The sequence below is a fragment of the Canis lupus genome, chromosome 31, assembly GCF_048164855.1.
Source record: "Canis lupus baileyi chromosome 31, mCanLup2.hap1, whole genome shotgun sequence".
Lineage (NCBI taxonomy): Eukaryota > Metazoa > Chordata > Mammalia > Carnivora > Canidae > Canis > Canis lupus.
In genome coordinates, this window is record NC_132868.1 from 6,633,512 (window position 1) to 6,651,191 (window position 17,680).

General features: G+C 42.3%; 1 protein-coding gene across 14 annotated transcripts in view; it reads left to right on the top strand.

Moving 5' to 3' along the window:
• Positions 1-17,680, top strand: part of SEMA5A (semaphorin 5A) — a 475,568-nt gene that overhangs the window by 433,819 nt on the left and 24,069 nt on the right. For all 14 annotated transcript variants that reach the window (XM_072807361.1, XM_072807363.1, XM_072807354.1 and 11 more), the window contains 2 exons: positions 11,046-11,271; positions 14,659-14,877. In XM_072807361.1, the coding sequence (XP_072663462.1) occupies positions 11,046-11,271; positions 14,659-14,877 (445 nt within the window). The remainder of the gene's footprint in view (positions 1-11,045; positions 11,272-14,658; positions 14,878-17,680) is intronic.

Here is a 17,680-nt window from a genome sequence, read left to right on the forward strand (position 1 = left end):
AAACCTTTTTAAAATGGATTAATATGCTCTGAATATTATTTTGGGCCACTGGACTAATCCAAAACAAGACTGGATTCCAAACTGTGTGCAGTGTCATGAGATCACCTTGGTCCTGATTTGGCCTTTGTTGGGCTATTGTAGGCTGAACGTTTGTGTCCTCCCCCAGAATTATGTGTTGAAAACCTAATACCTAAAAAAAAAAAAAGAAAGAAAGAAAACCTAATGCCTTAAGGAAAAGGTATGAGGAGATGAGGCCTTTGGAGGGTGATTAGGTCATGATGATGGAGTCCTCATGGATGGGATTGGTGTCCTTACCAAAGAGGCCCCAGAGAGTTAGCTCGCCCCTTCTGCATGTGAGGACACAAAGAGAAGTTTGCAACCCAGAAGACCTGACCATGCTAACACCCTGAGGTTAGGCTCCCGGGCTCCAGAGCTGTGGGGAGTACATTTCTGCGTACCCCTCTGTTTCCTTAGAGCGGCCAGGATGGACTGACACACATTCCCAGTGTTTATAGATTTGCGGAGGGCTAGACAGTAAGAAGCTGGCCTTGGAGCGCATTCTTCCACCAAGCCATCCTGTGAGTCCAAGACTTCTCCAAGGCCATGGAACAATATTTTAACTCCTTCGTGTTCTAAAAGCCTGTACCAGCATGAAAATGCACCGCAGCTAAAGACACTGGTTATAAGAGAAATAGGATTATAATAGTTTGCAGCTGATACACATGTGTATATAGGCTGTGACAGGTAGTTGCTACATTGGCTGTGGATAGAAAGTAGCATTTGGCAGGCATGTATGACAAAGGACAGTTGGGCTCCATGGTGCCCATTTTGCATTTATAAAGCATTTATCCACAAATACTTAGTGGTCACATTCAGTTGCCAATACTATGAAAAATAGAACTGTGATTTTAATGTGTGCAAGTATGTGCAGACAGGACTGTTTTATAGATCACTTCTAATCAGCAAGGTAACCACTATTTATTAGGAAGAGACTGTTTTCCTGTGGACATATAATTTTTAATACTTTCCTTGAAGTACGGTTGGCATACAACAAACTGCACGTTTATTTTTTTAAAGATTTTATTTATTTATTTGACAGAGAGAGAGAACTAGCAGAACGAGTGGCAGGCAGAGGGAGAGGGAGAAGCAGGCTCCCCCCTGAGCAGGGAGCCCGATGTGGGGCTCATTCCCAGGGCCCTGTGATCATGATCTGAGCTGACGGCAGTTGCTTAACTGACTGAGCCCCCCAAGCACCCCAAACTGACTGTTTAAATATAAAATTTGACAAGTTTTGACAGGTGTGTACATCCATGAAACCATGACACCATTAAGATAATGATCATGTCCATCACCCCAAAGTTTCTTTTTGTAACCCCTTCCTCCTCCACCTCCCCCATCCCAGGCAACCCCTGATCTTTCTGCCTCTACATTAGTTTCCGTTTCCATCATTTTATGTGACCAAAGCCACACAGCATCACTCATTCTGCTGACTTCTTTCACTCAGCATTACTTCCAGATTCTTTTATGACGTATACATCAACAGTTCATTTCTTTTTACTGCTGAGTAGTATTTCCTTATATGGATATAGGATGACTCGTTTAGAGACTCACCTGCTGATAGACATTTGGATTATTTGTATTTTGGGCTATTGCCAGAAAAGCTTTTAAGAATATCCGTGTATCTGTACTTGTGTGAACATCTACTTTGTTTTTTTCCTGGGTAAATATCTAAGAAGCAGATGTCAAGGTCACATGGTAAGTATATGTTTCATTTTTTAGGGAAGCATCAAATAGTTTCAAAGGAATTTGTGCCATTCGACATTTGTACCAACAGAGTAGACCAGGGGGTTCCTGGTCCCCGCAAGCTCACCAGCATTTGGTGTTGTCAGGTTTGGGGTTTATGATTAATTTAGCCATTCTAATAGGTGTGTGGTAGTTTCCTCATGGTTTTAATTTCCTTTTTTCTGGCAAATGATGTTGAGCATTTTATATATGCTTTTTTTGCCATCTATCTTCTCTTATGACATGTCTTCTATCATTTGACAATTTTTTATATTGTCTTTTATTAGTGAATTTTAATTTTTTGAATATATAATGGATATGAGTCTTTTATCTGATTTGCAAATACTCTCTCAGCGTGTGGCTTGCCTCTCTTTCTCCTCAGTGTGTCTTATAGAACAGAAGTTCCTGATTTTGAATAATTCAAATTGTCAGTTTTCTTATATGAATAATGTTTTTGGCATTGTAGCTAGGAAATCTTTGCTTCACTGAAGGTCACAGAGAGATTCTTCTAGGTTTTCTTTCTAGAAGTTTTATGATTCTAGACAGTTGGTCTATGATCCATTTGAGTTTGTTATCAAAGAGATTAAGTTATGGGTCAAAAGTCTTCTTTTCACAGATGGGTATCCAATTGCTGCAGCTCCATTTGCTGAAAAGTCCCTACTTTCTCTGCGGAATTGCCTTTGCTCCCTCATCAAAACCAAATAAACCATATATGTGCAGGTCTATTTCTGGACTTCCAGTCCAGAATTTCTTTGCTCAGTCTTTCTATCTTGAGGCTGACACCACAGCATGTTGATTATTGTCGTTCTATCATGAATCTTGAAGACAGGTTCTGTAAGCCCCCCGTCTTTGTTCTTCCTTTCCAAAATGTTTTGGGTAATCTAGATATTTTTCTTTCTGTACGAATTTTAGAAGCAGCTTGTCAATATTTACCCCCCCCCCAGAAAAAAAGCCTTCTAGAATTATGATTAAGATCACATTGATTCTATAGATCACTTAGCGGATTTGGTTTCCTATAGTGTACAAGTCAAGTATACACTTTGTGAGATGTATTGCTAAGTAGTTCATATTTTTTATATGAACTGTAAATGGCACTCTTAATTTCTGAATGCTCATTACTAGTATGTAGGAATGAAATTAATATTTTCTATTGATCTTGTATTCTGAAGCCTTGATAAATTAACATTACTTGGATCTAGTAGCTTTCTGGTAGATACTATAGTATTTTCTACATATACAATCCGAATGTTTGTGAATAAAGAGATAATTACTTTTTCCTTTCTGCTATAGATGACTTTTAATTCTTTTTCTTTCTTAGCTGTACAAGTTAAAACTGTCTAATATTGACTAGAAGTGGTAGGGGCAGATACTCTGGCCTTGTTTCTAATCCTACAAAGAAAGCATGTAGGCTTTAACCACTAAGTAAGATGTTGCTTGTATATTTTTAATACATGTCCTTCATCAGATTTGGGGAATTTATTTCTTTTCATTGCTGGTGGAGAGTTTCTATAAGGAATGAATTTTGAACCTTATCGAGTGATATTTTTCATCTATTGAAATGATCATATAGGTTTACTTTCTAGACTGTTAATAAATGGTGAATTACACTGAACAAATTTCAATGGTTAATGCAATATAGTATCCTTGACATTATCCCCACTTAATCCTGAGATATTAAACTTTTTGTACAGTTGGGAGTTTTACTTACTAAAATATTGTCAAGAATTTTTGTGTCTTAAGTCCATGGGACATATTCACATGTAGTTTTCTTTTCTTGTAATGTCTTTGTTTCTGAAACCAGATTAAAGCTGGCCTCATAGAATGACTTGAGATGTGATCTCTCCTTTGCATTTATCTGGAAATGTTATGTGTAGTTGATTTTACTTCTCCCTTATGTCCTCTCTGTCTCTGCTTAACATGTTCAATCTTCTAGCTTCTTGAACACATGGGATCCAGTTATCATAACTGCTTTAATGTTCTTGACCACAAATTCCATCATCTGTGTCATTTATGTGTCAATTTCAATTTACTGATTTTTCTCCTCATAATAGCTCCTATTTTTCAGCAGCTTCTTTGCATATCTAGTCATTATAAATTAAGTACAAGACACTGTGATTTTTTTTTCCCCTTGTATCCTGGAAACCTTTGTGTTCCTGATACTAAGTTAGAGCTCTCCTTGGGGACACAATAAAGTGGTGTAAAACCAGAGTGATCATTCTGGCTTTTGCTTTAGGCTTTTTTAGTTGAGACCAGAACAGAGTTTGGGGTAATTTTTCCCAGTGCAGAGGCAAGACCCGTCTTCGCACTCTTATGGATGCCCAGTGAATTGTGAGGTCATTCACTCTTGCTCTTAGGAGTGAACACCATGCCTGGCCCTGGGTGAGTGATGTGTCCTGTTCCCTTTGATCTTTTCAGGTGGGTCTTTCCCTACCTGTGTGGTTTCCTCACATTTCATGGATTTGTACCCAACCAAGTGATTGAGGCAGGATCTCTGGATAATATTGGAGTTACTTTGTGCGTCTCCCTCCTGAGAATCTTAGTCCCTTTGGCTTCCTCCACTCCTCAGCCCTGTCTCCTCAGTCACTCAGCTGTGTGTCTGGGTCTCGCCTTCCCCCCACCAAGGCCTGGAACCCTCATCAAGGTTCAGGGTGGGGTTGTGAGGCTCACCTCATGTTTCCTGTCACTTGATGATCACTGTCCTTTATTCCCGGGTGTCCAATGTCTTCAGAACTATTGTTCCATATATTTTTTTTAGTTATTTTTGGTGAGAGAGTTTATCCCCTTTCTGTTACTCCATCTTGGTCAGAAACAGAAGTCATTCTGTGGCCATATAATTCTGAATCCATCATCTCTCTTACTCCTCTTCCTTACTGGGTACCACTAAGCTGGTTTCCAGGACTTCCTGTCGGTTTTTGCTCTGTTTGCCATGGGTTCCAGGGGGCACAGGCCTACTGATGTGCACATGCTTGAGCATTTTGGCCCTTTGCAAACACAGCTGTATTTCTTCCTTGTTTGTTTTATGCAGAAGGCTTTCTGTCTCAGCAGGATAACCTTTGTTGCTAAGAGAGAACTTGATAAATGCATGTGAAAACCATGAGTATTCCATATGAGAATAAATTCAGTTCATATATCCAGCTATTGATGAAATGACTTTAAGGGTAATATTCTTAGTTTGTGCTGAGCACAAGCTATCAAAATTTTGCTTGAATTGTCACCATTTATTTTACTTTCAACCTATGGAATATAGATACTTTAACGTTTTTCAAAGGAAAAATAAACAGCAAAAACACAGAGCCCCTGTTAACCACCTAAATCTGTTCCCCAAATTTATGCACATTCCCTCAGAATACACTTATTTGTGAAATGATCAATATGATTTATACATTCACCAAAAAAATACTATACTTAAGATTGGTAATACAAAGTAAATGTGACAAAAGTCTTCCTCTTGACAAACTTGCAGCCTATGGGTGAAAGCAGACTTACAAATAGACATACTTCAAGGATGCCTGGGTGGCTCAGCGATTGTACATCTGTCTTCAGCTCAGGGTGTGATCCCAGGGTCCTGGGATTGAGTTCTGTATTGGGCTCCCCGCAGGGAGCCCGCTTCTCCCTCTGCCTTATGTCTCTGCCTCTCTCTGTGTGTGTCTCTCATGAATAAATAAATAAAATATTTTAAAAAACCAAATCGACAAACTTCAATGAAATTTATGCTTTGATTCTGTGAACCAGGTGTGAGGTGACAGTGGCCTGAATTAGGAAAGAGCCAGTTCAAATGGGAGGAGAGAATGGACTCCATAGGTCCAGCTTCTGGGTTGAACTCTAATTTTTTTTAAGATTTATTCTTTTTTTTTTTTATTTGGGGGGGTGGGAGGCATGCAGAGGGAGAGAGAGAATCTCAAACAGACTCTCTGCTAAGTGCCGAACCCAATGCAGGGCTCGATCTCACGACCCTGAGACCATGACCTGAGCTGAAATCAAGAGTCAGATGCTCAACCAGCTGAGCCATCCAGGCACCCCTGGGTTAAACTTTAAATGGATGGTTCTTTTACTGTTGACAGGGACAGACAGTACATGGGAAATGTGTCTGGAGAATTGTGCAAAATTGCTTTAGAAACACTTGGGTTTTTTTCTTGTTCTTGACCCTTTGTTTGTATTTTGTCCTTAGTCCTCAACTGTTTCCTGTATTTATTTTTATGCTTTTCCAGCTTCGTTTTTTTCCAGAAATAATCAATACATAACTCTGTGTAAGTTTAAAGTGTATCATATTTGATTTGATACATTTATATAGTGCCAAATCACTGCCACCGTAGAATTAACTACCACCCCGGTCCCATCACATGGTTACCATTTCTGTTCTGAGGTGAGAACACCTAACAACTCCTTTCTTAGCCATCATCATGTTACATGATACAATATTATTAGCTATCATCACTGTGCTATCCATTAGACCCCCAAACTGGTTAACCTCATGGCTGGAAGTTTATACCCTTTGACCCATATCTCCCCAACCTAGTAACGACCACACTATTTATGTTCCTCTGAGTCTGTCCTTTTTAGATTCTACATAGAAGCAATAGCACGTCAAATTTGTCCTTCCCTGCCAGACTTGTTTCACATAGCATGATGTCCTCGAGGTCCATCCAGGTTGTCACAAGTGGCAGATTTGTTTTTAGAAAGTCATTGTCTCATGGGAGTTTTGACTCCAAACAAGGCTTTTATGCTCTGATTCCTCACCCAAAAGGCTTCAGAATATCCTTGGTTCATTCACATCCAAGAAGCACTGAGGCCCCATTTGCTGTCTTTCAATAACCATCACCCTTTTGGGCAGTGTCAGCCCCACAACAGGGCTGTTGCTCCTCCACTGTGTTCTGTGTTCTGCGGTCCAGCCTTCTGTCCCTGGCATCTCCTCCCAAGGGTGCCCATATCCAACTGCTGAGCAGAGCAGCCTTCCCCCTGAACACACCTGCTCTTCTTAGATGAGGGTTTTCTGCCCCTGCCGCCATTAAAGTTTCTGATGTCCTGGAACACTGGCTGATGATGGTGGCCTTGAAGTTGGTATTTCAGCAAATATTTTCTGAGGGCCTGAGCTAAACCATGATGAGATAGCTCCTCTGAACATTTCCATTTACTCTTTCCTTTGTCAGAAAATAACATTTACTCTTTCCACTTATTGCAGGGATTTTCGGGGACCGAAGAAGAGATTTCCATTCTAAATGATAATATTGGGCCAATCTGTTTCCTGAAATAAATTGAAAGCAGTACTCAGGTCTTGGGATCAGTTCTTTAATTAAGGATTTTCTCAGTGCTTTGATGTCAAGAAAAGTGACATGGGACAGAATATCCATGTTGGACTTTGGCTTCCCCATAGAGTAATAATAATGACTTATATTCATAGAGCTTCTCGTGGCTTACAGAGTATTTGTATATTAATGATTTCATTTGACCCTCATAATCACCTTGTGATGTACACATGAAAGGTTGGTCACGAGAAAACGTGGGGAAGGGCAGCCCCCGTGGCGCAGCGGTTTAGCGCCACCTGCAGCCTGAGGTGTGATCCTGGAGACCCAGGATCGAGTCCCACATCGGGCTCCCTGAGTGGAGCTTGCGTCTCTGCCTCTGTGTCTGTGTGTGTGTGTATGAGTAAATAAATAAAATCTTAAAAAAAAAAAAAAAGAAAGAAAGAAAAAGAAAACGTGGGGAAGACCTCCAAGTTTGGGTAGTATGCTCCTTCACATGTTGCATGGATTATCATGATACTACCTGTGTGTGACTGTAGGAAAATTAGATTTAAATGTAGGATGGCTGACAACCTAGTGACTGTGTTCCCCCTTTGTTCTTCAGGAAAGCTAGAGAATGTTCTAGAATGAAATGTATACAGGGGAAAACAACTTTTATCACTAGTCATAAGCCTTGAGGGCCTCATAAGACCCAAATAATCTACCCTGAGGCATAAAAGCCTGAATCTATGGGGAGATTTCCTTCCTTTTTATGGTTGCAGAGTATGTATTATAGTTTATATTAGATATTATTATAAATTGTATTGTATATTATATATTATATTGACACACATACCACATCTTGTTTATCCATTCATCTGTTGATGGATATTTACTGTGTTCTTGTACCTTGGCTACTGTGAGTAATGCTGCAGTGAACATGGTAGTCCAAATATCACTCTAAGATCGTGACTTCAGTTTTTTCAGATATATACCCAAAAGTGGGATTGATATTAATAACCATTGTTACCTAAATTTTCCACCAGAATATTAATCCTATGTGGCAAGTAACAGTAATTGGCTCCCTGAAATTTCTTTGAAAATAATTTCTATCTTTAGCATTGGATGTAATTTTATTCACATTGCATTCAGAGTTGGGTATTTACTGCCATGAGTCATCAGCACATTGTAGCATGCAGATTCAGCTGAGCCATAGAACTACTTACCATTGAATCAAATCACTGAAGTGGTCATACTTTTGGTCATTGATATGAAACTGAGTGGTCATACCATTTCTCAGCATTTCATAATTTGACATCTTAAATGAATGCATCACAATCAACCCTCAAGAAGCAGGTGAAAAGGGAAGTTCTGAGTCTCCTGGTAAACCTTATACCATGAAAAGACAATGAACAGAAGAAAAAACTTTGTTATCAGAGGCTAGGTCTAAGAAGCCCGAATTGATTTTTATCCTTGAGCCGTGCCCACCACTGAGGCACGTGAGCCCCCCATTCGGCTTGTCACCAGCACACAGAGACCAACTCAGCTACTTGAGTTAGCTTTAAAATATATTTGCTATTCATGTATTTCGACACTGAAACTTCACTCCATAAAAAAGGTGAAATTTCTAGTGTACAGAGCTAGGAGTTATTGGGAGCCTCCTGTATGTTTGTTTCTTAAGATGTGGGATCTTACTGATGAACTTGTTAATCTTAAAGACCTGTACTTTGTAGCCGGGGTCTATATACCACGTATATTCAGAGTCTGTTCAGCAAGGATCCCTGGACACCTGCCCTGCCAGGTTGTGCCGGGTGATGAAGGGGAAGACAGTGGCATGTGGCATCTTCAACCTGGGACTGGCAGTGCTGTCACACTGTAAGCCAGGAAGAGCCCAGATGAGAGTTTATTGTGTTCCCATCACGTGGCCTCCATTGCAAGAGGAAACGAGAGGGCTCCTGAGTGTCCTGTCTGGTTTTTCACATGATTGGTTTTATGGCATTCATTGGGCTATTTTTTTCTTTTGGGAGGCAGCATCCAAATAATACCATAATAAAAGATGCCATAAACACAGAGAAATGAAGTCATCAGTCTTCCTGGTATGTGTTGGTGTGGAGACGAGGCGCACCAGTACGTGCAGGAAGGAATGGCGAGAAGATACGGAATCAGACGCAGTGGTGACCATTTTCCATGATTCCTGCTAAATGCCTATGACACAGACACGAAGAACTCCTGAATATTGTTACTTATGAATTTTTTAAAATCTGGATTACTAGTAAAAAAAAAAAGTAGTTATAGTAATTAGAATAATGACAAAATACATATTTTAATCAGCTTCCAGATAGAGGTGGCAGTGGGGACACATGCAGCTACTTTCTCTCCTACTGGAAACTCATGAATATCATATTAAAGGAGTATTCTTTCAAAGCATAAGGCAACAAGGACAGTTCTTACGATGCCTAAATCCCTGATTGGAGGGAGGATGAATTAATGACGAATTCATAGAATCTAAGTGACTACCCCTCAAAAAACTTGGTGTGCGAGAGACGTGGATAAGAACAGAATCCCATCAGTTCACCACATCCTTCAGCTGTGGATGGTGTTATGAGTGCAAACACTGGATTTGGATCTGACCAAAAGAGCAGTGTGACTGCACTGAGATGATGGGAGATGGGAAGTCTTCATCGATGTTGCAGACACAGGGATGGGTTAGGCAGTAAAGGGACAAACCCTCTCTTTCCATAGAGCACAGTTAATGGATAATGCTTGATCCTGGAAAATCCTAGTGGTTAGATCCAGGGAATAAACATGCAAATATTTAACTAAAAGATATGGGGGAAAGATAGAGTGGTTCTCTTTTTCATAAAAAAGCTGAGAGGGCTGTTTAACACTTATATATATATATATATATATATATATATATATATATATATATATATATATATATATTTAACATTGATAAAAATCATTTTTCAAGTATGGTCATAACTGAGTCCATTATATGTTGTGAGTTTCCCTCTAATGATATGACCTTCCCTCAAATGGAAGAACTAACAGTGCCGTGTCCAAGGTCAAACCTTATACCCCTCATATGTGGCACTTTTTATGGAGATTCCATGTTTATAATTCTTGCCAAATCTTTAAGAAACTTTATCATTGTAGTCCTAAGTTCCACACGCAAACACCCTCACCTCACGCCCCATTTGCCAGACCTTCAAATGTACACTGCTCAGTAACCAGGACGCTCCCACCTGTGCTTATAAGGGAGAGAAGGGAGGAAATAGAGAAATGCTGCCCAGATATTAACCAGGGAAATGTTGTGAAAACTTACATACGAAAAGCTACTATGTATTGTGTGTGGTATTTGGATACCCTTCTACCCTAATACTTAGCATCTGTGATCCCGGAGCTTAAAATACTCGTTAATCTCAAACTGAGTATCCTGTTGTCCAAAAAAATATGTATTTTTTGATCCCATCATTTTAACTTTGAGCCTTTTTAAAACAAAATGGCTCAGCTTAACATCGGAATAATCAGCAGTTAGGGTAATTTCTAAAGTGGGAAGTAGATGATTTTTTAAAATTTTTTATTTATTTATGATAGTCACAGAGAGAGAGAGAGAGAGAGGCAGAGACACCGGCAGAGGGAGAAGCAGGCTCCATGCACCGGGAGCCCGATGTGGGATTCGATCCCGGGTCTCCAGGATCGCGCCCTGGGCCAAAGGCAGGCGCCAAAGCGCTGCGCCACCCAGGGATCCCGAAGTAGATGATTTTTATAGGCTCATTCTTTTTCACATGCGGTTACATTTGTCGTCTCATTCTCCTCGTTGGCACAGGAGAAACTATGCAGATTCTTTCTGTCAGTTGACCTGACCACTGAACATGCTCTTAAATGCCCAATTTGACAAAACTGTGTTTTTCACTTTGTAGAGTAGCAGATAGGTGTCAGGATGGGACGTTGGAGAGAGCCCTGTCTTTCTTAGAGAAAGGAAGCTCTGGACTCTGTTGGTGCCGCACGACAAGCCCATGTCATTCCTTTCTCTTCCAGGAGTACCAGCCTTGCAACACCAACCCATGCCCCGAGCTGAAGAAGACCACGCCCTGGACGCCCTGGACACCTGTCAACATCTCAGACAACGGGGGGCACTATGAGCAGCGATTCCGCTACACATGCAAAGCCCGCCTGCCTGATCCGAATTTGCTGGAAGTGGGAAGGCAGAGAATCGAGATGCGGTACTGTTCCAGCGATGGGACCAGCGGCTGCTCCACAGACGGTGAGCGGAGACCCCCCTGCCCCTGCCCAGGACTGACCCACTTCCACAGACAGGCATCGATCCCATCTCTCAGGTCGCAGGAGAGCAAGGGGATGTTCTCCTTTTGATTATTTTTGGCTTTGCTGTCTTTGTAACGATCTCACTAGTGCAGAACTGGCTTTATAGCAAATTGATGGGAAAGAATGATATACTGAGGTGGTCCTGGAAATTCAGCCCTCAAAATAACACTATACTCTAATAGATCCAGAAAAGTTTGTTGCAGATTTACTTAATGTCAGAAAATATATTGAGGAGGGCTCAGTGGTCTTCCATAAATCTTCTGGCCCAAAAAACATAAGCTGCAAATAAGCTTTTACTTTAATTATCCCCAAACTGAACAAAGAAAGGGCACCTGTCTATAGAAGGGTCTTTCTGCTCAGAAGTTCAGCCTGTGAAGAATCCTCTGATAGTCTTTGAAACTGCTCTGTCCTTTTAATTCCTTCAATACTATGCTAATAGTGTAAGGAAAGCTCTGAGACAGACTAAGAGATGCACCCCCATGCCTGCCCTGGGGCTCCGTGGGCATCTCTCCCCCAACAACGCACTTACTCCGTCTGGAGCTCAGCTGTCTCTACCACAGGAAGGGGGTGAGTCTGGTCGTCCCAAAGAGCTCCATTTCTGCTTTCTTCTTCATCTCCTCCATCTCTCTCATCTACTTTACCAAGATCTGTCCACTTCTAACAAGAAGATGGGCATTCACAGATGGTTCCCAGAGCATGGTGTGATGAGAACAGTGATAGTAACATCATGCACTAGGCCACCGGGAACATTTTCTCAGCACGTTGTATTTCTGATTCCACCTTGTTCTCCCAACATGAATGTGACCTAGAAAGCACAGTCACCGTGAGAGAGGGTTCCTTAGATCTAGAGTGGGTGGCCTTGATGAACCACAGAGGTAGTAAGCCGCCCCCTTGGGCTGCCATGGGTAGGATAAATTCATGGGAGTGTGATAAATGTCCTCTTGCATTGCCAGCAGGAAGCTCTTGCATGGGGTGGCTCTGAGTGAGGGCCCCATGCCTCCTCTGGAGGCTGCTATCGGCTGGGGCAGGTGGATCTGCAGCCTGTGTGCTGGGAGGCCTGGCAGCTGCCATCAAGAGCCACTCCCAGTTGTATGTCCTGACATGACTCACCTCCTGACCTCAAATTATTCTGCTCACTATAGTTCAGCAACTAAATATTAGCTGGTTCGTCATTTCTTGAAAAAGTCCACTTTAGTGAAAAATTTTGTGTGACTAGGTCTACAATTTAAATAAACACCTATACATGTAGAAAATCAAGCAAAATTATCTTCACCCTTGCTAATTTTGTAAACTCCTGCTTTAGTTAGAAGAAAAGACATATGATGGAATACCAAGGGGGAACCGAGACCCCATTATAAAGATTTACAAGGGACGATCTTGTGATCGTGATTGGGATTGTGACATGAAATACAAAATTCTCCATTAAAGATGAATTTCAGATATTTCTCAGAATTTTCCTGAGTATAAGTATGCCCCATGAATCTATTTTAGGATAACTGTGCCCCATGCAATATTTGGGATGTCCTTACCCTAAAACATTATTTGTTGTTCATCTGAAATTCAGATTTCACCAGGCTTCCTCTATTTTATTTGCAAATTCTGGCAACCCTGTCTCCAATTTATGTACTTAAATCTCTTATTTCAGTGCAGGTGGTGAACTGTCTTATTTCTTATGACATCAAAGTGAAAAAGAAACAATGAGTGACAGTGTTTCCCTACATAGGAATGTCATTGTCTTTTTTGAACATACATCTTTTTTTTTACCCTTTTATTCTCAGATACATACAAAACCAAAAGCTGGAGTTTGTTTTTGATGATAGCAATATAAACTAAGAAACAGTTTGATATACATTTATGAAAGATACCCTGTATTTCCTCCAAAAGTATATCATGGGCAAGACTTAACAAGTACTTCATCTTTTTGTGTCTTGAGGGCTTCAAGTCCTAATGACCATCCACACATTTTGGTATTGACATCTTGAAAATACAAAATTGAACTTCTTTGCCTCTGACCACACAAAATGAGGTTTACTTGTGCAGAGCTGTTCCGTATTGATTAGCCACAAGGTATTGGCTCATCACAGAAAGACATTTCGAATACATTTTCTCTAAAGAGCATCTTACTGAGGTTTCTGGGCCTGAATTTTTTAGTAAACGGCAAAGGCGCTCAGCCCTGGACAGGACTCTTGGGGTGTTTGCCTTCTCACACTTCCCCAGTGAACTCCATGGCGTATTTAGAGAGTTTTTTGTTAAAACCTGCATCACATTGCTAGCATTTGAGAAAATTCAAATATTTATTAATATTTTAAGTGAGTGGCCATTTTCATCAAAGCAAACAGGAATTTTGACTATGGCCAATTAAATGACCTTGGGAGCGTAGAGTGCTCAGAGTTGGCCAGATCCACATTAGGTATCCAGAGCCTTTTCCTACCCAGACAGCTCCCAACTGCTGCTGCTTCTATGGCCATATCTGTATCTGGGGAAGCGTAGCGGGCCCTGAACTTCACGGGAGCGTGTGCCACTGTGCAAGTTCGTTCAGGGATGTGTTCAGTTCTGGGTCATGAGCTCCGCCCCCTGCATGATTCCTGAACAGACGCCTGTCTCTGTGGCCTGTGATTCAGAGGCACTGAGCTCTGTACCTTTCACCAGGTTGAATTCACTTTGGAAAGGCTCACCGGTAGAGAAACAGGTTTAGAATACCATCTGAATCATGCTCCAGTGATAGAGGTCCCCGATGGTGAACATCCCCTCGTCCGATACAGCACCATTTGCTATAGAATTCCCGAGGGAGGAATCCCAGGATGGCTCAGCGGTTTAGCGCCTGCCTTCGGCCCAGGGCGCGATCCTGGAGTCCCAGGATCGAGTCCCATATCGGGCTCCCTGCATGGAGCCTGCTTCTCCCTCTGCCTGTGTCTCTGCCATTCTCTCTGTGTCTCTCATGAATAAATAAAATCTTAAAAAAAAAAAAAAAGAATTCCCGAGGGAAGTGAGAAAGGTGTGTTTTCCTTGTAAGAAGTTTCTCAGAAAAATAAGTGACCTACAAACCTAAGATCTATGACTGACATAGGATGTTACCACATTTATGAATCAGGTTCTTAGTTGCATCCTATATAAGAGCAACTGCAGAGGAAGGAGCTGGAATTATAGGAGATTATCATCCCGAAGTAAAAGAGGTTTTTTATCTTCTAATGCATAGGAAGTACTCAGCAGATCTGGGAAAGGTAATGATAGAATGAAGCGGGCAGCTGATAAAGAGTGAAAGTTAGTTTGGACCGCAGTGGCTCGAAGAACTTCTAACAGAATCACACTTGGGCCATTTCGTTGGCAGGCCTTTCTGGTGATTTCCTGCGTGCTGGGAGGTACTCCGCCCACACCATCAACGGTGCTTGGTCAGCCTGGACATCGTGGTCACAGTGCAGCCGTGACTGTAGCAGGGGCATCCGGAACCGGAAGCGTGTTTGCAACAACCCTGAGCCCAAGTATGGAGGGATGCCTTGCCTGGGCCCATCCCTAGAATACCAGGAATGCAACATTTTGCCCTGCCCAGGTGAGTGGATTGACTGGAAATAATCTGGAAAACATCTGAAAGATCAAGGGCCTTAGAAGACCTTCTAGTTCAGGGAGGCTTGCTCAACTTCCCTGGCTTTCTGGTTGAGATTATATGTATGTAAAGTCACAGATTATATTTTTCAGTGTCATTGGTAAAAAGATAGATATAATGTAGGCTGGGTTATATTCATTTATTTCTCCTAATTTTAAAGAAACTAAAACATTCTCGTGAGCCCCTCTAAGGATCCTGGGCCCTAGGTAAGGTATGGAGAGATGTGCTGTGTCATCGAAACTAGAGGCTGGCCTCCTCCCAAACTGATGGGCCCAGCCCTCTGGGGACTGCCTTCTCTCCACACCACAGATTCCTCCTCTAGAATGACAGGTGTCAAGAGTGACCCACCAGGGGCCTGTCAAGCCAGCCCTTCCTGTCCTCACTCAACAGGGCTCCACTTAGTCCTGAGTTCACTCCTCAAAACACAGACTCTTCTCTCTCGGAAGCTGACAGAGGCTGTGTTGTCTGGCTCTTCCTCCTGAGACCTGGCATTTTATTCCAGATGAGCACAAGGTTAATAAATGAGCTTAAGGAGCCTCCGTCTTCCTGGACAGGACATTGTGTTCAGACAGTCCCCAGGGCTGCCTGTTGTAGTGCAGTGCTCTAGCTGTCTCTGTGCTCCTCCCGTCACAGCTCTGGGCACAGCCCTGGCACCTGATTTGATTCCACCTGATGTTCCCATAACCATAGGCTCTTTCATGGATGCCCCGGAGCCACCAAGCGCTGTTTATGGCTGGGCATGTTGCCTTGGACTCTGCCCGATGAGGGTTCCAGACACTTTTGTGACTATCACGCTCACTGCGGTGCCCCCAGCTCCCAGCACAGGCCTGGTGCGCACAAAACAGCGATCAGTGACCGTTCGCTGAATGATGAGAAAACAAGCACTTGGTTACTTGATCTTCCTTCCTTCCTTCCACTTTGTCAGCAAACATTCTTGGATAGCTCACTGTGCACCATCCACAGGGTAATACGTGGGCACAGTGATGTGGTCCAGGTCAGAGAGGAACCCAGAGTCCATGAGGAGGCATCCTGTGAAGAGTGTCCACCCAGTATGGTCACTGGCTATTGGGTTGGTGACAAGATGTAGTGACTGCATCAGCCAAGGACCCATGGAGCTGGAGTCCTGGCAGCTACCCTCATCAGGTGGCCCCTGAGCTGGGTGGTGAAGGACAGATAGGAGTTGGCCCACTAGAGGAACAGGGATAAGGAGTGGGGGAGGGGTCATTCCCAACATCAAATAACAGTGTTTTTAAAGGTACAGAAGCCTGGGAGCAAAGCATTTTTTTCAGCAGGTACAAATAAGGTTCTGAGTTCCTTAAGCAAGGAACCTACTTGTAGCAGTGTTCAGTGAGTATTTCTTGGATGGATGAATGGATGGGTGATGGATAGATGGATGGATGGATGGATGGATGGTAGGTGAATTGGTAGATGGAAAGATAGGTGGAAGAATGGGTAGATGAAGAATGGATGAGTTGGCGGGAGGATGAATGGATGATGGGCGGACTGATCGATGAAAAGATGGGTGGATGAATGATGGATGTATGGGTGGCAGGTGAATTGGTGGATAGATAGATAGGTGGATGGATGAATGAGTGAATGTACCTTAAATGGAAAATACATAGTTCTCAGCTCTGAGGCAGAGGATCCTAATAATGCCCCTGCTCTCATGGCTGTTCCGCTCCTCCTAGACTGACTGTGCCGGAATTTCTCCAGCCTCAGGAGACTCTTCCCTCCAACCACTTGGCTCACCCAGCCAAGTGATGCTGAGGGGGTGGGAAAGGTCACAGAGCCAGTTCTTTCCCACAGCCCCAGCATGGAGAGTAGGATTCCTCCCTGGTGCTAGGAGAGTTCTTTGGTGACATCATTAGATTTGGATCCGTGTTAGAAACTGAACAGGGAGGGCTACAAGGGAATGTCAGGATCCCTCCATCCACCCTCGCCTCCCTGCACTCCAGACATGCTGTCAGCAGAGCATGCAGACTCCTCCAAATATTTGGACGCCACTCTGGTCCTTGAGTGCAAGACTCAGGCCCATCTCAGAGATACCACTTAACATGACCTGGTGGCCGTTTTTATTTAATTGATTTGATAGTCAAGCCAGTATTGTGTATACATAACCTTAATGTCTCAAAATAGCTCCATCCTCATTTTCTTTCTGAAAACCAAGATTCCAAAGAGGGTTGTGGAAATATTTAGAGTGGCCCCTGTCACTTTCCACTCGGGAATGAGCAAGTTCAAGGGATTGAGTTGAGCAAATATCTATCTTTTCTCCCACCTTCTAGAAAATTCCTAAACACACGACAGAGTGTAACTTGGCAAAGAGGGGCTGGAACCACTCCGTGATGTGGATGCTGAGCTGCTCTGCCAGTGAGAGTGCCATTTTTACCTCATTTAGGACACTGTCCTCCCTGTGAATGTACTCATCTTTAGTCCCATTGGGTCCATAAAGAGCAGTTACACATAGGCACTGTATCTTATTTAAAAACCACTTTTGTCCTTCTGATTAAATTTGAAATCTAAGGCTAGATGAATGTAAAGTCTTTTAAATCAATCAATGAAAAATTTGATCTCTAGTCCAATTTGCATAATAAACTTCCATAAGGTTTTAAAGTCGAGATTATGTTGAAATGATCCTTTTTCCCTTTCTGTGGATTTATCTGATAGTAACTTCACCTGCATAATTTTCCTCCAACATTGAGAAATAGCTTGGTCTTTCTTCTCTCCTGTTTTTCAGTCCATGTTTGTTTCA